This window comes from Bombina bombina, chromosome 3 (assembly GCF_027579735.1).
Source record: "Bombina bombina isolate aBomBom1 chromosome 3, aBomBom1.pri, whole genome shotgun sequence".
Lineage (NCBI taxonomy): Eukaryota > Metazoa > Chordata > Amphibia > Anura > Bombinatoridae > Bombina > Bombina bombina.
The window spans coordinates 568993235-569015119 of NC_069501.1; the positions used below are offsets into that span (position 1 = coordinate 568993235).

The 21885-nt window shown below is 40.0% G+C and overlaps 1 protein-coding gene across 2 annotated transcripts in view; it reads left to right on the forward strand.

Annotated features, from left to right (window-relative positions):
* OSCP1 (organic solute carrier partner 1) overlaps positions 1-21885 on the forward strand; it is a 269469-nt gene that overhangs the window by 117150 nt on the left and 130434 nt on the right. For both annotated transcript variants that reach the window (XM_053707128.1, XM_053707129.1), the window contains one exon: positions 10136-10216. In XM_053707128.1, the coding sequence (XP_053563103.1) occupies positions 10136-10216 (81 nt within the window). The remainder of the gene's footprint in view (positions 1-10135; positions 10217-21885) is intronic.

A 21885-nucleotide genomic window follows, 5' to 3' on the forward strand; every position in this document is an offset into this window, starting at 1 on the left:
CAGGGGACTCTTTCCAACACCCGCACAAAAACAAACGTTATTCTATAAGACATTGTCTCGCGTGCAACAGCACTTTTGTCATTTACATACTGTTTTGCCCATGTTCTTTGTTTTATGTGGGTAAAACCATCACCCGTTCAAGGACAGGATGACTAACCACAGATTTTCGATTAGAGAGGCACTCAAGAAAGGGAAATCGGATCTTCCAGTTGCACAGCATTTTGCCCTACAGAAACACAATCTATCAAGTTTGCGATGCATGATTATTGATCACCTTCCAGTATAGAGGAGGGGGGTGACCGAGCCAGAATGCTTCTACAGTTGGAATCCAGATGGATTTACATGCTGGACACTGTGTCCCCGAAGGGACTGAATATCAAACTGGACTTTGGGCCTTTTATTGGCTGATTAAATTGTGGTTGCTCTCTTCACGAACACCAAGCATTGATCTACACTTGCTTTTCTCATCTAGAAAAGGGTGATTTCCATATATTTTTTTTGCATATTTTATGCATTTTAATATTTTTTCTACTTTTTTCTTTCTTTCATTACTTCTCTGGCTTGCCACTTCAGACTGGACGCTGCGCTATGCAGTACAGGACATCCACCACCTTGCACACTAAGGATGGCATCACTTTACATCACGCTGGCATAACATCTGGCCTATCAATCCTTCAAGATAATAGCAAGGAAGATGACTTAGACTATGGGGAGTACCCGCTATATGTGGGGCATGTATTTTTAATATGTGCGTAAACTCCCATGCCGTATATTCTCGCTCTACTTCAGACAGCCAGAGTCACTCGCTACATCCACAGCACCAGCACAAATATGAATTGGGAGAAGTACATATGTATAATTGAATGATCTGCTACGTGTGGAGCTCGAGTTCCTAGAATGGTTCAGAAGAGATGAAGGAATTCGTATAATGTGCCCCAACGATCTGACATACAGTATTAGCTGGTGATTTGCCTATGATCTGTCGGAGACGGCTACAGTGGGCGTGTGTATACAGTTACTCGACTACTGCAGACCTCTGATTGGTGTGACGTCTGCCTGGAGGGCGGATAGCGGTGACGATCTTGACGCATATGGTTATTAGCAATGTGGTTGTTATACGCTGAAGTTAGTTGCGATGTTTACACCGGAAGGCTCCAATCAACTACAGGGTGTGCGTGGTGGTTGCCGCTGGCTGCAGCGCGAAGAGGATGTGTTATACAGCAGTAACTACTTCCAATCACGAATAGGAGTAGCTATAAATTGTGGCAGTTCAGCCAGTTCTTTCACACTTTTCTTGGGGCATCACATAGCTAATGTGCCTTCTCTGGAGCACCACTTTTCACATTTGGGACATTTAATAAAGATGCCAGTACGGCATCGAAACGTCATGCCTATTCCCAAGTTTTAATCCTGTTGTTTATTAAAAGTTATGTTTTATTTTTTAAGACCAGTGAGTGCTGTCTTTTTTGGAAACTTTGGATATTTGTTTTGACATATGCACCCTGGCAGATGCAAAGTTTTTAACACGCTGTTAGCAATTCCTAGTGGGACTTTGTATGTATGTGTGTATGTATGTGTATATATATATATATATATATATATATATATATAAACATTCACAGAACCAAGCACTCCCGTGTCCTTGTTGTGGCCTGGGTGCAGGTGCATAAACATAACATATAATCCAAGTAGAGACCGCACACTCAGGACTTGATAAATAATCACTGGTTTTAATCTTGTGATGTTTTCGGGGTATCCCCTTTTATCTTTGTTTTGATAAAGGGGGAGACCCCGAAACGTCACGAGATTAAAACCAGTGATTATTTATCAAGTCCTGAGTGTGCGGTCTCTATTTGGATTTTATATATATATATAAATATATAACACACAGAGAAAACCCAGCACTCACTCACAAGCTCTCAGCTAAGATTTAAAAGCAAAAATGGAAAGGTTAGTTACCGCATCTGGCCAAATGGGACAAGCCCAGGTACCTCGTCAAGGTCCTTTCCAATACCTGGGACCCTAAAACAGCCAAACAATGCAAGCTTTAAAATCCAAACAAACTGGGAACAAGGGAAGGGTGCACAGGCATATGTAATCACCCTAGAGATATACAAAACACGGAAGGGAACTGCACTCTCATACCGGTCCGGGTACACATCCCATGACCCTGCAACATGCTCAGCCCTGGGTGCCACTGGCACTCACAGGAAGCTGTGCTGTCCCCAGAGTCACAAGCAGTTAACCCCAGACAGGTCTGGGTGCAAGAACCATAGGGAAAATTACAAAACTAATTAAATTAATACAACACACAGAGAAAACCCAGCACTCACCTTGACGAGGTACCTGGGCTTGTCCCATTTGGCCAGATGCGGTAACTAACCTTTCCATTTTTGCTTTTAAATCTTAGCTGAGAGCTTGTAAATGAGTGCTGGGTTTTCTCTGTGTGTTGTATTAATTTGTTTTGTAATTTTCCCTATGGTTCTTGCACCCAGACCTGTCTGGGGTTAACTTCTTGTGACTCTGGGGACAGCACAGCTTCATGTGAGTGCCAGTGGCACCCAGGGCTGAGCATGTTGCAGGGTCATGGGATGAGTACCAGGTCCGGTATGAGAGTGCAGTTCCCTTCCGTGTTTTGTGTATGTCTAGGGTGATTACATATGCCTGTGCACCCTTCCCTTGTTCCCAGTTTGTTTGGATTTGAAAGCTTGCATTGTGTGGCTGTTTTAGGGTCCCAGGCATAGGAAAGGACCTTGACGAGGTATCTGGGCTTGTCCCATTTGGCCAGATGCGGTAACTAACCTTTCCATTTTTGCTTTTAAATCTTAGCTGAGAGCTTGTAAATGAGTGCTGGGTTTTCTCTGTGTGTTGTATTAATTTGTTTTGTAATTTTCCCTATGGTTCTTGCACCCAGACCTGTCTGGGGTTAACTGCTTGTGACTCTGGGGACAGCACAGCTTCCTGTGAGTGCCAGTGGCACCCAGGGCTGAGCATGTTGCAGGGTCATGGGATGTGTACCCGGTCCAGTATGAGAGTGCAGTTCCCTTCCGTGTTTTGTATATAAATATATATCTTTGACGAATTATAGGGTGGTCTACAATTTTTCCCGGGCTGCTTTTTATTCCCAGTCCGGCCCTGGTGTGCATATGTGTATATATGTATTTACAGACATATCTAAAACATATAAACACGTAAATACATATGTACACACACGTGTGTGTGTGTGTGTGTGTATATATATATATATATATATACAAAACAGGCGAACAAAACAAGCTCAGTCCTCTCTCTTAGATGTGTGCAAAAACAGCAGTCGTAATGATATAAGCACAAGTCTTTGTGCTATATGTAAATGATGCTGTGTAGCCAAAAGACTGATGTCAGTCACTGTTCGAAAGTTCCAATAGTATGGATAACCCCCTTTGGTGTGGTAATAGTAAAGTACAAAAAACAGGCAAACATACCTCTGAGTTCGTTCTTATCAAGACCGCAAATGCTTGAGAAAAAGCAAACAGTAGTACTGCACCACTCCGTCTCCAGCAGGTAATACTGCAGGGATACTCACTATCAATGTGATGGAGCAGGGATCGATGTCCTTTGGAGGCTGTGTGTATCTGCGTGGCTGATGCCGCGTCAAGCTCCTCCTATATGACATCAGAGAGGGAAGCGGTCTTTTTTAATTATTCACTACTACGAAGGGGGTTCTCGTATAGAACACTGCTGATGACAAAGTGTAATATAGTGAATCGATTCCAATCTTCCAGGCTGGCTCAACCGCAAATACAAGAAGAACAACAAGGAGATGCAGGAATCTTGAAGCAAGTGAATTTATGGTGTGGGGCACAAAACCAGTGTGCAAGGCTTAGAAGCTACGGACCTGACGCGTTTCGCGCATGCTCAGTGCGCTTCATTACAGATGTCTGATGAAGCGCACTGAGCATGCGCGAAACGCGTCAGAGCCATAGCTTCTAAGCCTTGCACACTGGTTTTGTGCCCCACACCATCAAGCTTGAATAAATTCACTTTCTTCAAGATTCCTGCATCTCCTTGTTGTTCTTCTTGTATTTGTGTACATATATATATATATAGAACCAAGAGAAGGTAAAATATAGAGGCGCTTAGTGTAAGGAGCTAGTTACTGTATCTATAATAAGACACATAAAGTACAAAAAGTTACAATAATTAACTGCTAATTAATATTGGGGTAAAAAAGTAGCAAAAACCAGATACATATATATAGAACTATCACAATGTTTACAATTATATTGTTTACAATTATATTGCTAATATCTAATACCTGCAGCTATCTGTATTATATATAGACAGACTAGTCAAGCAAATAATATTGTTATTGCTAGAACACCACAGGTGGCAAAAAGTTTCGCAATACATACAGTTAGTACAGGCAATTTACAAAAGAAAAACCACAAGAATGTGCATGCAATTAGAGTCCATATGTGATACTGTTGTGCAAAGAAGGAAAAAGGTGGAAATCCCAAAGTGGCGGATCACACTGTCCCCTCAAGGGGTTCTACTTACTCTCCTTTACCTCAATCTGTATGAGGTAAGTAGAAAGTCCTTCCTTGTCGTGGCAAATCTCCTATGGCTTGTTTCCTGTCTTCCAACGCTTTCACTCACATCTGGTGTAGTCTCCTCGAGCTTCCTGGAGAATGAGTGCAGCCAACTTGAAGACAGTTTCACTATCTACTCCAATTTGTCCCTGTTAACAAAGCAAAAGGTGAGTTTATTGAGGTATAACCAGGTGTACAGAGGTGCTTTAGAATCATCATATATTTTTTTGGGGCTCTATTGGTCTTGTGGGGTTTGGGGATCCCACTTTTCTAAATAAGTAATTTTGGGGCTGCATAGTGAGCTAACTACACTTCATTTATAATTATAATACAACAATATAAAAATATATATAAAAATATTTATTTCCAGGAATTTTCACTAGCATTACCTATACTTGCGCCAGTGTCACAATCTTTCTCTTTGTCCACATATATATATATATATATATATATATATATATATATATATATATATATATATATACACACATTTGAACCCTTGCAGTTAAGTAGATGAAAACATTATTTATATAATATTCATATTTAATAATGGTTTTAACTAAGTATTTACTATAAATATTTCACATTATAATGTTCTGCACGTAGCAGAATTTGTTTTAAGTATTTATAAATATATATATATATATATATATATATATATATATACCTATATATAATCATGTATGTATGTATGTGTGTGTGTATGTATATATACAGTATATATACTGTATATCAGTGATGTGCAGTGAGGTTAGAGGCTGGTGAGGCACTAGATATGATACGCCGGAGAAACACATGTACAGAGGGCCGCAAGTACCCCCAACAGGGCAGGTTTAAATGATAGCTGAACCAGTGCACAGGTGACATAATCAGGCGATGGGTGAGAGCAAGTTAGTAACCACTGAGTTACTGATCAGCTGATTACTTCACCTGTGCACTGATTTGGCTATAATGAAAACCTGGCCTGTTGGGGGTACTTGAGGACCATTGTTGAGAAACACTGCACTAAAGCACCAGCTCATCGGAAATGTATTGATTAGCTGGAGAATAAAGCACACATACTCTGCTCACTGACACCCACACACACTGCTCACATACACACTCACACAATTCTGTGGCACAGTGCCAGTTACTAAGCAATTAGAATGATACACAATCTCTTCTCTACTTACTACTGTATTGTAAAAATAGAAATAATTTACCATACAAGTTTTACACAAAGTTATCAATACTGCCAACACAGCTGCTGCAATATGGTGTTCATATGCACGTGCACATCCCACTTAGGTATGCTCTTCAACAAAGGACAACAAAGGACACCAGAAGAATGAAGTACATAATAAAAGTAAAATAGAAAGTTTATTTATTTATTTTTTGTGTGCAATTTCTATCTGAATGATGGAAATGTAATTAGGACTTTCATGTTCCTTTCAAAAACTAATTTGATTTGCTGACATGGGGCCAGTAACAATTGATGCTAATTCTCAAAATATAAATAACTAGAAAAGTCTATTAAAATAGCATGCTCTACCTCAATCATGAAAGTTTAATTTTAAATGTCTCCCTTTGACTATGTGTTTAACCAGTTACTTTACAGTGGCATTATTTCTAAAAACATTTAACTGCAATAATTACATATATTTTTTAAATGACTCATTATCTCCTTTTATTAATATAAACTTGTATAAAAGCAGCACATATTAAAAACACAATGCAACAGCTTTCAATTGATTTGTGAATTACAAGTTAACAGCAGTCTTTAAATAAATGGAGACACAGAGAAAAATAAAAATATATACTGCATCCTCTGACTGAACAGACATAACATATATGGAGTTTGTACGAAATTAAATCAAATAACCATGAAAAAGGGAGGCTTAGCCATATTCAATGTCAAAAACTTTAATTTAAATAATGTGGACACTGCACACTTAACTTCAAACTCTGGGTTTTAAATTATGGATTTAAATCTGAATTGACCCTTTGACTTCCTGTCAGTATTGGTTTATGCTCACTTACTGCCCCCCCCCCCCCCCCCCTGTTAATGAGCTGTATCTGAACACAATGTCTGAATCACAAGAGATGTAGAATACTACTTTACTCTTCTGCTTGGGTTATGCTCACTGCCCCCCTGTTAATGAGCTGTATCTGAACACAATGTGTGAATCACAAGAGATGTAGAATACTACTTTACTCTTCTGCTTGGGTTATGCTCACTTACTGTCCCCCCCCTGTTAATGAGCTGTATCTGAACACAATGTGTGAATCACAAGAGATGTAGACTACTACTTTACTCTTCTGCTTGGGTTATGCTCACTTACTGTCCCCCCCTGTTAATGAGCTGTATCTGAACACAATGTGTGAATCACAAGAGATGTAGACTACTACTTTACTCTTCTGCTTGGGTTATGCTCACTTACTGTCCCCCCCTGTTAATGAGCTGTATCTGAACACAATGTGTGAATCACAAGAGATGTAGAATACTACTTTACTCTTCTGCTTGGGTTATGCTCACTTACTGTCTCCCTGTTAATGAGCTGTATCTGAACACAATTTGTGAATCACAAGAGATGTAGAATACTACTTTACTCTTCTGCTTGGGTTATGCTCACTTACTGTCCCCCCCTGTTAATGAGCTGTATCTGAACACAATGTGTGAATCACAAGAGATGTAGAATACTACTTTACTCTTCTGCTTGGGTTATGCTCACTTACTGTCCCCCCCTGTTAATGAGCTGCATCTGAACACAATGTGTGAATCACAAGAGATGTAGAATACTACTTTACTCTTCTGCTTGGGTTATGCTCACTTACTGTCCCCCCCTGTTAATGAGCTGTATCTGAACACAATGTGTGACTCACAAGAGATGTAGAATACTACTTTACTCTTCTGCTTGGGTTATGCTCACTTACTGTCCCCCTGTTAATGAGCTGCATCTGAACACAATTTTTGAATCACAAGAGATATAGAATACTACTTTACTCTTCTGCTTGGGTTATGCTCACTTACTGTCCCCCTGTTAATGAGCTGTATCTGAACACAATTTGTGAATCACAAGAGATGTAGAATACTACTTTACTCTTCTGCTTGGGTTATGCTCACTTACTGTCCCCCCTGTTAATGAGCTGTATCTGAACACAATGTGTGAATCACAAGAGATGTAGAATACTACTTTACTCTTCTGCTTGGGTTATGCTCACTTACTGTCCCCCTGTTAATGAGCTGTATCTGAACACAATTTGTGAATCACAAGAGATGTAGAATACTACTTTACTCTTCTGCTTGGGTTATGCTCACTTACTGTCCCCCCCCCCTGTTAATGAGCTGTATCTGAACACAATTCAACAAAAACACTAAACCACATTCATTAAATTATTATTTTCACTAACAGAATCCATTTCAGTACAGGTATACCTCACTTTACAGAGCTTCACTTTACAGCGATTCGCTAATACAGCGCTTTGTGGAGCTGAAGTTCAACCTCCAAGCATTTTGAAAAAGTGCTGTAAATCATTGTGAGATTATTAGAAAAGTGACTGCCACCATTTTGTTATGCTTAGTTCACTCTGTTAACTGCATTGCAGTGCAATCTGTGTCTCATTGCTATAGTCTGGCAAATTTTACTAAAGTAATTGTCACTATTTTACAGGTACAGTATTTATTGAATACTAATTGAATACTTGCTGTGCTAGTGTTAAACTAAACGTAGCACTATTGCACCCCTAATATATGTTAGTTCAAACATGTTTTTAAGATTTTAAACACTGAAAAGAAAGCTAAAACTGCCTTGTTTCACTTTAAGGCGGTTTTCACTTTACAGGGGGGCTCCGGTCCCTAACCCGCTGTATGAGCGGGGTATACCTGTAAAATCTATGGCTGCAGCACTTACTACAATAAAATGTGGCTGAAACACTGTCTGCTCTCTCTGCCTCTCTCCCTTTCCTGCTCTGTAAGGATTCAGGAAGTGACAGTGGAACATTCCACTGCACTTAGAGGGGAAGAACAGAACTCTCTTTTTCACTTTAGCAAAGCTGTCAGCTTCACAGGACAGCAACAAAATACACGAAAGTTTTTTTTTTCCGTTTTTGTTTTGTTTTATATGATTTAACATCCAGCCCCAACCCTAAATTCCACTTACTAATGCCTCTCACTGGATTGGGTCAGCCCAAATGGGACTGCCTCAAATAAGCAGATAATGGGCCATGCAATGAGCTTAACCACTTTAATCCAGTAGATGGCGCAGCATGTTGTGTAATGGTGGGCAGACCTGCTTGTGCCTCTCCATTGCACAACATGTAGCTGTGAAAAAAAAAATGCTGGGGAAAAAAAAATAGCAATTTTTTTATTTTTTTTAAAGCCAATAAAAAAAAAATATTTATTTTTGCCCATATGAGAGGTGAAGCACTACCTCACCTGCCTCTAGTGACTGCACATCACTGCTGTATATATATATATATATATATATATATATATATATATAGTACCAAATTACCATCAGATAGATGTAGAAATATGTATTCATAAATAAATAGAACATATTCTGCTATGTGCAGAACATTGGAATGTGAAATATCCATATTTTCATGTTGGGTTAACGCACTTGAGAATTTGCAATTGGGTTGGCGTGCAAGTTTGATGTTAGTTTTTTTCACCACATTTTTGGTCCATTGTCTTCTATGGGGGAATAGGTTCTTGCACGCGCAATATTCTAAGTTCAACTTTTTACGTACATCGGGTTAGTGTGCGAGCAAAAACAGTTTACTTTCAACTTGTAGCAGAAACCCAACGTGAGCAAAAGGCTTACTTCTAGGGCAGTAATGAGCGGGAGCGTTAAATAACAATCCACTTGTAATCTGTCCCTTATTGTTTAAAATCATATGAGCGAGTTTTAAATATCAAAATCCATTAGCAGAAGTGGTCACCCTGTAAGGAAAAGTATATCAGCTATGCTCAACTCCAGAACAAAGTTTATTAATTGGCTGCATGTTGTGATCCTTACTTGTAAGTATGTTCTTTTGTGCTCTTCACAAAAAGAACTACCCCATGTTAAGATGTCTTGTACCATGACTTGTGGTATGGCTAATCTTCAATATTTTACCATGGTTACGTTTTGTTTGCTCGTCTCCTTTAGTACAGGAACAGGATTCTGTGGTAGTATACATCAATTGTGCTTAAAGGGACAAGAAGCACATTTTCTTTATCTATACAAAGCAAATCACAGCAACTTAACACTACATTGCATACCAAATAAATGTTTTAAATGCATTTAAACTGTATCATCCTAATTTTCAGTGATTTTCAGTCACTTTGTAGAATGTAGTAGGGTTAGGCTTGTGAAGTCTAGCGTATGTGCTTCCAACTCTCAATTGCAGAAAAAGGGGACATATGTAAATAATGCATTTCTTTTGCTATGCATAATAAAATATTTTATATAATAATCTGAACTATGGCATGCCCCTTTAAACACATTTGCATATACAATAATTGGTTTCTATTATTTCATAAAGGACGTACTATAAAATACAATTCTAATGTAAGACGATGTTCATGCTTTTCTCTACAGATGTATAACTGTCTACCAGCTGGAGAATTTCAGCTTATTAGGCAAACCTTACTTATCTTCTTCCAAGACATGCACATTAGGGTAAGTAGTCCTTACAGATTCCTTATTTTTGTTATTGCCTGCACCTTCAGAAAATGCTGTTTTTTTCTAATATATCTATTAGTCACCTTATTATCATTTATAAAGAGACAGAATAATCCAAAGAGCTGAACACTTGTACTACACCTAAGAATAATAAGAAGGTAGACAGCAACTAGAAGAAAGAGAGAGAGAAAGAATGAGGAAAAGAGACAGAGTATATGGGTTTTAAGTCACAATGTATTGTATGGGTTATACTTTTTGTAATGATAGTTGATGGAGCTAGTGGAATATTGTTTTTATATTTTTTTATCCACAAAAAAATCCTTAGGGCAGTGATCATTGTTTTGTAGTAAACAGGACAAATGATAACACAGATGGAAATAATAGTAACTGAGTTTTCTTTAGTTAAAGGGACGCTGAACCCAATTTTTTTCTTTTGTGATTCAGATTGAGCAGGCAATTTTAAGCAACTTTCTAATTTACTCCTATTATCAATTTTTCTTTGTTCTCTTACTTTCTTTATTTGAAAAGACGGCATCTTAGCTAAGGAGCCAGACAATTTTTGTTTCAGTACTGGACAGCACTGGTTTATTGGTAGGTGAATTGATCCACCAATCAGCAAGAACAACCCAGGTTGTTCACCATAAATGGCCCGGCTTCTAAACTTACATTCTTGATTTTCAAATAAAGATACCAAGAGAATGAAGAAACTTTGATAATAGGAGTAAATTATCTGAATCATGAAAGAAAAAAATTGGGTTCAGTGTCCCTTTAAAATAAAAGTAAAATGTGTATTATTAAATTGCTAAATTCACTGATACATTGATCTTTTTTCAACCTAAGGGGACAATCACAAACTATACTTTTCCATCCAGCAATAAACACTTTTGATCTTGAGCCAGTCACAATCACTGTTATTTCCCAGTATTTTTCGCACACAAAAACACGTTATTGGCTCACAAAAGAAGCCCCTATACTTTACATGCAATACACACTGAAATAGCCAATGACACCATTTTGGTTAAACGTGTGAATATATTGTCTAGTTTAATTAAAGGGATATGAAACCCAAAAATGTCCTTTTGTGATTCAGACAGAGCATACAATTTTTTTTAAAAGTTTTCAATTTGCTTTGTTCCCAGGCTACTATTCTTTGTTAAAGCGATACCTAGGTAGGTGTCACGAGCTCTACATGTCAGGAAATAGTGCTGCCATCTAGTGCTCTTTCAAATGGTTAACATTCTTACAAAATTGCTGCCATATAGTGTTCCAGACACGTACAAGCTCCTGAGTGTATGTCCCTGCTATTCAGCAAAGGATACCAAAAGAACTAAGAAAATGTGATAATAGAAGTAAATTAGAAAGCTGTTTAAAATTGTATGTTCTATTTGAATCATGAAAGTAAACTTTTGGGTTTTATTTCCCTTTTAAATCTCTATTGTTTAGTGTATCATAAATGGGCATATACATATGTATATGCATTTACATACCCTCAGCACTGATTGGCTAAAATGCATGTCTGTCAAAAGAACTGAGATAAGGGGGCAGTCTGCAGAGGCTTAGATACAAGGTAATCACAGAGGTAAAAAGTACATTAATATAACTGTGTTGGTTATGCAAAACTGGGGAATGGGTAATAAAGGGATTATCTACCTTTTTAAACAATAAACATTTTCAAGTAGACTGTCCCTTTAAATCCTTTCATATTTTAAAACATGTTTTCTTTTGGCAATTTCTTAGTCATGAATGAGATATTAATGTTTTCTGTTCCTTCTTTTATGTTTCAAATCTAGATCTTTTGCACCATTTTTTTGTAGAATCAGTCCAAAAAATGTGATTTCTTTCCAATAGCATGGAGAGTACACAAATCTATTCAATAACTAGTGGGAATTCAACTCCTGGCCACCAGGGAGAAGCAAAGAACACCCCAGCAGAGCTGTTAAGTATCACTCCAAATTCCCATAACTTCCAGTCATTCTTTGCTTCGTACATCGTAGGGGTGTGTGAAGATGTGTCTGAAGAAGATCAACTATTTAATCCTTTAATACTTTTCCCTGCAAGCAAGGATTGGGGCTATGCTGTGTCCATGTCAATCTCTTTAGTAAGAGTAATGGTGGCTTTTAGCAGTTGGAAGACTGTGAGGTAGTCCTTGCTAAACTTCCATGATGTATGCTACCCCTATATAGAAAGCCAGTGTTGGTTACTCTGTTTTTCTTTTTCTACAGGTCCCTGTCAGAGATCGGATGAGTCTGTCATACCTAAGAAGCTGTTCCTGCCCTGCAGCTGAAGTTTCTAAGGTAAGTGCTTTTATTCCTTCTATTCTATAATATAATAATAATAATATTCTATAATATACTGTGGGGATTATTTTGGGCAGCACACCAAGGGTACTTCTGCTGGGAGTCCCTTTTTTACTTATTAAGTTACTTTCCCTTAGCATCTTTAGGGAGAGGACATTGATAAGTGTCCAGTTGGAACCTTATTGCCTCATAGATGGGTCTGGAGAAATTAGTTATATCCTCTACTGGGGATATCATTTTAATCTGAACAGCCTAGAAGAAGCAGGCTGAAAAACATATTCTCATGCAAGTGACGGGGCTATCCTGTCTCTCCTTAACAGGAACCACTATACACCATATTTCCACGGTATTCAGTATAGGGGAAGGTTGTATTAATGTGAGTAAAGCAGAGGATTAATCTACTCTTGTTTGGTTATGGAACCTCAACTGTTCATATCCTATTTGCTAAGGGATATTACAGCTATTTATCAGCTATTTTAGAGGCACAATGTTTATCCCCTGTTTATTGTAATTTTGACCAGTTGCAGATCTGGTAGAAATATGGCGAAGACCGCTTCCATGTGGTCCCTGTTCTGCGCCATTACCACATGTTGTGGGGCTGGTACATGAGTCAGTGAGTTAAGGTTCAGTTTACCTTCGTCTGGCTTATGCTGTTAATTATTTTAGACAGGACGGGGTCTAGAGAGACTGTTTGCTTATACAGTTCGTTCACTTTCCCCTGTTCTCTCTGTCTCACGTAGAGGACCAGCATTATTTGATTGCCGGTCACTATACTGATATAGGCATATTTGTCTGTATTTGGTGGCGATAGTTATGCACACCAATAGCGCAGTGCCTTACTTTGTACTTTGTTGGGACAAGGTTTTTGTACAGGGTTTTCCTTTATTGGACTCCTATTAGATTTTCTCTTCACGGTTAAGCCGTATAGTGTTATTTGTAATACACCCTTAGGCTATGTTTTTTTCTTTGGCACCATTTTTTTTTTTAATATTCAGTGGCACGCACTTTAGTCTGCGCTTCCTGCCACGAGCTGTGTTTTTGGCGCTTTTTGTTGCATCGCACCATAATAAGTTTTATTTAATGTGAACATAGTTATGGAGAGGGACTAAATTGCTTTTGTACTTAAAGCTTGTATTCAGTTGGCAGGACATTTTCTCCTGTCCTTTTGCGTGGTTCCATGGAGTTTGCTGCCATCTTGTGGCAGTTTAATCTTACTGCATATGTTTTTATTTTATGCTTGTTGTTAATATGGATGCCAACTCTATCTCCTTCATAATGAGGAGTTTATCTCTTTTATCGCGGCCAAATTTGTATTTTGTAAAAGCAAACTTATATTGCTGCAGCATTCTTAGATAATATGTATAAGACATATATAATCTCCCTCAAGGAGATTTTTTAGCCCTTATGTTTATTTGCACTATATGTTTTGCATATGAGTACTGAGGGGGTTGTCTCCTAATGTTTGTAACATCATGGATCCTTAAGACATATATCTATTTATTTTTAGTGATTTGGTCACTAATATGTTTATATTTCCTTCCTAAGATAGGGAGAGTCCATGGCTTCATTGCTTACTGTTGGGAAATAAAACACCTGGCCACCAAGAGAAGGCAAAGACTCCCACTTCCTCATTACCCCAGTTATTCTTTGCGTTTCGTCATGTTAGGAGGTGGCAGAGAAGTGTCGGAAGATTCGTAGAGTCCTGAAAAAGGGTATCTGCCCTTCGAGATAGGACTGGAGTTTTAAGTAGTCATGTCAACCTCTCAGTGAGAGTATTGATGAAAGTTAGAGTCTGGAGATGCAGGGAAAGTTTTTCTGCGAAACCATCCAGACTACTGCTAACAGCTCCTAAGCAATCGGTATTGACGAGTTTCACTGCCTGCTTTCTCTCACTTAAGTCCATGTCAGGAGCGCTGCTATAAGACTGTCACACTTGAGAGGCTGTGTTCTGTTCCACAGCATGGATCCTGGAGGTAAGATTGTTTAAATTTTTACACATAAAACGCTATAACAGGGTCACAGTGTGGCTCCTTTATACCTTGATAGGATCCAGGGTTAATATCCTCTGAAGGGGGTTTATTGAACAGTTGTGGTTAATTAATTTATTAATTATTTACATTCTGCTTTGTGTAATTTTTCCCCGGGCTGATAGACTGTGTATTTTTGGCTGGAACAAACAGGTTTCACTTTTAAGTTTCACTTTCATTTTTGAAAGTGTTGCACAGCTCCTATTACTTGCTGTACTTGTAATAACAGGGAAAGTACTGGCTTGCACTTCATGTGACCGGGTGTGGTCTATGTTCATTTCCTCCATTCCGGCTGAGACTTGAACCTGAGGAGAACGTTTCCTCTGTTAACTGTCTGGGTCTAGGAGCTGGTGAGTGCCCCAGCCATTAGGTGCAGTTTTCTATAATAAAAAACGTTTTTATTTGTGTCCTTCTGTGGGTACAACCTGAGCTATGGAGGACTCTGACATGTTAGACGGTACTCCTTCTGTACTAAATCATACCTGTTTATATTGTGAGGAGACCGTAGTTTTCCCGCCCACTCAATTATATTCCACATGCCTTAACACTGTTATAAAGTCTAAAAAGGGAGACAAGCCTGCTATGGCTCTTAGTCCCTTTGAGCCGTCTAACTCACAGGACTCGGTGTCCCGTGAGGTTACTACCCTTGCTACATTATCAACTCCACATGCAGTTCCCCGTAGCACATCTAATCCTCCATCTGGAGGGGGCCTTCTTCCTGCGCAGTTACAAACGGCGGTGTCTGCGGTCCTCAGTGCATTACCGCGCTCTAACAAACGCAAGAGAAAGGTTAAACATAGCTCCCTGACCCGGAGTCATCTAAATATTTAAATGGATTTAGCTATTATGTCCCAGTTATCCGATGATGAGTTAACCTCTGTAGCTTCAGAGGGTGAACTTTCTGGGTTGGAGTCCTTGGCGTCTAAGCCTCCTGCTGCGGTGGAACCGTCCTTTAGATTTAAAACTGAGCACTTGCGTTTTTTATTAAAGGAGGTTCTGTCTACGTTAGAGGTTCCAGAGGCCCGCACTGCCTGAAGAACCTATGATACCTAAATTAGACAGATTCTACGAAAACAGGAAAGTTCCTTTGACTTTTCCTGTGTTAAGATGGCGAACATTATTAAGAACGAATGGGAAAGAATTGGATCTTCCTTTTCCCCCTTGTATACTTTTAAAAAGTTGTTTTTCCGGACTCTCAACTGGATTTGTGGGGCTCCATTCCTAAGGTGGATTGTGCTATCTCTACGCTTGCTAAACGTACTACTATACCTCTTGAGGATAGTTCTTCTTTCAGAGAGCCGATGGATAACAAAATAGATACCTTTCTGAGAAAGATGTTTCAACCGGCGGCTGCAGCTGCCGCGGTTGCCGGAGCGGCTACCTACTGGTGTGACTCTTTGTCTGAACTCATTGAGGTGGAATCTCCCCTCGAGGATATTCAAGACAGAACTAAAGCTCTGAGAATTGCTAATTCTTTTATCTGTGTTGCGAACATGAAAATGATTCGCCTAAATGCAAAGGCCTCTGGCTTTGCAGTCCTAGTCTGCCGGGCACTCTGGTTGAAGTCTTGGTCTGCGGATATGACTTCTAAGTCCAGACTCCTTTCTTTTCCCTTCAAGGGAAAGATATTAGTTGGTCCAGGCCCGGACTCCATTATTTCTAAGGTTACCAGAGGCAAGGGTGCCTTCCTACCGCAAGATAAGAAGAACAAGTCTAAGGGATGACAATCTTCTAATTTTTTTGTTCCTTTCGTTCTGACAAATCCCAACGACAACAATCCTCCTCCAAGCCAAGAGTACTTGGAAGCTGGCTCAGTCCTGGAATAAATCCAAACAGAATAAGAAGCTTGGCGAAAACAAATCGGCATGAAGGGGCGGCCCCTGATCTGGGAACGAATCGTGTAGGGGGCAGACTGTCTCTTTTTTCAGACGCCTAGTTTATGAATGTATAGAATCCATGGGTCCTGGAGGTGGTATCTCAAGGGATACAAGATATGCTTCAAATCTCATCCGCCAAGGGGCATATTCCTTCTCTCCAATCTGTCTACCAGACCAGAAAAGAGGGATGCCTTTCTAGGGTGCGTTCTGGATCTATCCTCCTCAGGAGTTGTTGTCCTGGTGCCTATAGAAGAAAGAGGTTTGGGGTTTTTAGTCAAACCTTTTCGTGGTCCCAAAAAGGAGGGAACTTTCCGCCCAATTCTGGACCTAAAGTGCTTAAACAAATTTCTCAGTGTCCCTTCCTTCAAGATGGAGACAATAAGGTCCATCCTTCCTTTAATTCAGGAAGGCCAGTTTATGACCACTATAGATCTGAAGGACGCTTACCTTCATGTTCCAATCCACAGGGAACACTTTCAGTTCCTGAGGTTTGCATTCCTGGACCAGCACTTCCAGTTCATTGCCCTTCCGTTTAGCCAAGCTACTGCTCCAAGAATCTTTACGAAGGTTCTGGGGGCTCTTCTAGCCGTTGCCAAAACACAGGGTATTGCAGTAGCCCCATACTTGGACGATATTCTGGTTCAAGCACCACCCTTTTGTCTTGCGGAAGAATTCTCGGAGTCCCTTCTCAGTCTTCTTCGATCACATGGATGGAAGATAAACTTGGAAAAGAGTTCTCTTATCCCAAGTACCAGGGTGGAATTCCTTGGTACTATCATAGACTCCATATCCATGAAGATATTTCTAACAGACCAGTGACGTTGCAAGCTAACTTCGGCATGTCTTGCCCTCTGGACCTCCTTGAGTCCTTCTGTGGCTCAGTGTATGTAGGTGATTGGTCTCATTGTGTTCTGCATGGACATCATTCCTTTTGCCAGGTTCCATCTCAGACCTTTACAACTGTGCATGATGTGGGCTCTTCATCCGGAGGTATTCACATTGATAGCCCTCAGATGGGGGTTCCAGAGTTGGATCTGATGGCGTCGCATCTAAACGCCAAGCTTCCAAAGTACGGTTCAAGATCAAGAGATCCACAAGTCGCTCTGATCTTTGCTCTGGCGGTGCCTTGGAACTTCAGTCTTGCATACCTGGTTTGCGGATCTGGTGAAGATGTCATCTCTTCCCCTTGGAGGTTACCTTTGAGGAAGGACCTGCTACTTCAGGGTCCCTTCCTCCATGCAAATCTAGATTCTCTGAAGCTGACTGCTTTGAAAAAGAAACCCTTGTCTTGGCTTTGTGGGGTTTCTCTGAGATTGATACCATGCTTCAGGCTCGTAAACCTGTTACTCGTAAGATTTACCATAAGGTATGGCGTAATTCCTTTATTGGTGTGAAGCGAAGGGTTTCTCTTGGAGCAGGGTGAGGATTTCTCGAATTTTGGCTTTTCTTCAGGAGGGCCTGGAGAAAGGTTTATCAGTCAGCACTCTGAAGGGTCAGATTTCTGCACTGTCTATCCTTTTGCATAAATGTCTGGCAGATCTACCAGATGTTCAATCTTTTGTGCAGGTCTTTTTCAGAATATGGCCTGTGTTTAAACTTGTTGCTCCCCCTTGGAGCCTTAATCTTGTTCTTAGAGTTCTGCAACAGGCACCGTTTGAGCCTATGCATTTAGTTGATATTAAGTTGTTATCTTGGAAAGTTTTGTTTCTTCTTGCTATTTCTTCTGCTCGCAGAGTTTCCGAGCTTTCGGCTCTGCAGTGTGACTCCCCTTACCTTATTTTTCATGCGGATAAGGCAGTTCTTTTTACTAAGTTGGGATTTCTTCCCAAGGTAGTATCGGATCGCAATATCAATCAGGAAATAGTTGTTTCTTCCTTTTGTCCTAATCCTTCTTCTCAGAAGGAACGCCTGTTGCATAACCTTGATGTTGTGCTCTAAAATTTTACCTTCAAGCAACTAAAGATTTTAGGCAATCATCTGCCCTGTTCATTGTTTTCTCTGGTAAGCGTAAGGGTCAGAAGGCCACTTCTACTACCTTTTCTCTCTGGCTGAGAAGTGTTATCAGGTTGGCTTATGAGACAGTTGGACAGCAGCTTCCTGAGAGAATTACATATCATTCCACCAGGTCTGTCTCTTCTTCCTGGGCTTTTAAAGATGAAGCTTCTGTGGAACAAATCTGCAAGGCGGCCACTTGGTCCTCATTGCATACCTTTTGATACTTTGCCTCGGCTGAAGCTTCCTTTGGGAGAAAAGTTCTTGAAGCGGTGGTACCTTTTGTTTAGGTCCGCCTGTCTTGTTCTCCCTCCCTTCCATTCTGTGTCCTCTAGCTTGGGTATTGGTTCCCAATAGTAATTGGAATGGAATCGTGGACTCTCCATGCCATTAAAAAGAAAACAAAATGTATGCTTACCTGATAAATTTCTTTCTTTCCTGGCATGGAGAGTCCACGACCCGCCCTTAATTAGATTTAAGACGGCATTTTTTTCTGTATAAACCTCAGGCACCTCTTAACCCTTGTCATCTTCTATTTCCATTTTCCTTTGGCCGAATGACTAGGGATTATGGGTAATGGGAGTGACACTTAACAGCTCTGCTGGGTTGTTCTTTGCCTCCTCCTGCTGGCCAGGAGTTGAATTCCCAATAGTAATTGGAATGGAATCATGGACTCTCCATGCCAGAAAATAAATAAATTTATCAGGTAAGAATAAATTTTGTTTTCTTTCTGAAAGGGACTATAAATGTTCAATGAAAATCATTAAAGTATTGATAATCAAGCAATTAATTAAATATTGACCTTAGTTTGTAGAGCATAAGCGCTACGGAAGCATTTTAAAATAAATAAAAATAGTTACCGAATTTGCCATCCACTATCCGCCCATGCAGCCGATTATTTTTTCTTCAGGGACAGTGCTGCAGGGAGGTTCTGTCAATCATGTATTGTGAAACGCCCATATTTTCCGATCTGGAGCGCACATTTCCACATCCTCTGCAAATGCTCAATCTGAAACACAGAATCTTAATGCACGACGAAGCATTGAGATTCTGTGTATATGGCTGTTGGATGCATTGAATGCACATGCGCACCTGGAGAAGGAACGTGTGCTGTCAAAATTGGAGACGACAGGCACTCGCTCCACTGTTGGCTGCAGGGGCAATGACGGCAAGTATTGAAAAAAAACTTCAGATTCGTATACGGACAGAAGATGCGTTTTTGGTATAAAATTATTTTCTTCTGTTGTGTGATCAGTCCACGGGTCATCATTACTTCTGGGATATAACTCCTCCCCAACAGGAAATGCAAGAGGATTCACCCAGCAGAGCTGCATATAGCTCCTCCCCTCTACGTCAGTCCCAGTCATTCTCTTGCACCCAACGACTAGATAGGATGTGTGAGAGGACTATGGTGATTATACTTAGTTTTTATGACTTCAATCAAAAGTTTGTTATTTTAAAATAGCACCGGAGCGTGTTATTACTTCTCTGGCAGAGTTTGAGGAAGAATCTGACAGAGATTTTTTACTATGATTTTAACCGGAGTCGTTAAGATCATATTGCTGTTCTCGACCATCTGAGGGAGGTAAAGGCTTCAGATCAGGGGACAGCGGGCAGATGAATCTGCATTGAGGTATGTGGCAGTTTTTATTTTCTGAATGGAATTGATGAGAAAAGCCTGCCATACCGTTAAAATGACATGTATGTATACACTTCAGTATTCTGGGGATGGTATTTCACCGGAACTACTGTGTTAAGGTCACTAACCCTTTTAATAACTATTCTCATGTTAAACGTTTTTGCTGGAATGTAGAATCGTTTACATTGCTGAGGTACTGTGTGAATAAATGTTTGGGCATTATTTTCCACTTGGCAGTTTTTTGCTTTAATTGTGACAGTTTCGTTTCTCTTCACTGCTGTGTGGGAGAGGGAGGGGCCGTTTTTGGCGCTCTTTGCTACGCATCAAAAAATTCCAGTCAGCTACTTTTATATGTCCTGCATGATCCGGTTCATCTCTGACAGATCTCAGGGGTCTTCAAACTTCTTTGAAGGGAGGTAAATTCTCTCAGCAGAGCTGTGAGAATTCTTATAGTGACTGTGTATAAAAAACGTTGTTTTGTTTTTCTTATGTACAAATTTAATTAGTGTTGTTTTTTACTAATGGGAACAAACCTTTGCTAAAAGTTGTGTTGTTTTAAAATTTGATGCAATAACTGTTTTTCAGTTCATTATTTCAACTGTCATTTAATCGTTAGTACCTCTTTGAGGCACAGTACGTTTTTTGCTAAAAAAGATTATAACCAAGTTGTAAGTTTTTTGCTAGTGTGTTAAACATGTCTGACTCAGAGGAAGATATCTGTGTCATTTGTTCCAATGCCAAGGTGGAGCCCAATAGAAATTTATGTACTAACTGTATTGATGCTACTTTAAATAAAAGTCAATCTGTACAATGTGAACAAATTTCACCAAACAGCGAGGGGAGAGTTATGCCGACTAACTCGCCTCACGCGACAGTACCTGCATCTCCCGCCCGGGAGGTGCGTGATATTTTGGCGCCTAGTACATCTGGGCGGCCATTACAGATAACATTACAAGATATGGCTACTGTTATGACTGAAGTTTTGTCTAAATTACCTGAACTAAGAGGCAAGCGTGATCACTCTGGGGTGAGAACAGAGTGCGCTGACAATGCTAGGGCCATGTCTGATACTGCGTCACAGCTCGCAGAGCATGAGGACGGAGAGCTTCATTCTGTGGGTGACGGTTCTGATCCAAACAGATTGGACTCAGATATTTCAAATTTTAAATTTAAATTGGAGAACCTCCGTGTACTACTAGGGGAGGTCTTAGCAGCTCTCAACGATTGTAACACTGTTGCAATACCAGAGAAACTGTGTAGGTTGGATAAATACTTTGCGGTACCGGCGAGTACTGACGTTTTTCCTATACCTAAGAGACTAACTGAAATTGTTACTAAGGAGTGGGATAGACCCGGTGTGCCGTTCTCACCCCCTCCAATATTTAGAAAGATGTTTCCAATAGACGCCACCACTCGGGACTTATGGCAAACGGTCCCCAAGGTGGAGGGAGCAGTTTCTACTTTAGCTAAGCGTACCACTATCCCGGTGGAGGATAGCTGTGCTTTCTCAGATCCAATGGATAAAAAATTAGAGGGTTACCTTAAGAAAATGTTTGTTAAGGTTTTATATTACAACCCCTTGCATGTATCGCGCCGATTACGGCTGCGGCAGCATTTTGGATTGAGTCGCTTGAAGAGAACCTTAGTTCCTCTACGCTAGACGACATTACGGACAGGCTTAGAGTCCTTAAACTAGCTAATTCTTTCATTTCGGAGGCCGTAGTACATTTAACCAAACTTACGGCTAAGAACTCAGGATTCGCCATACAGGCACGCAGGGCACTGTGGCTAAAATCCTGGTCAGCTGATGTTACTTCTAAGTCCAAATTACTTA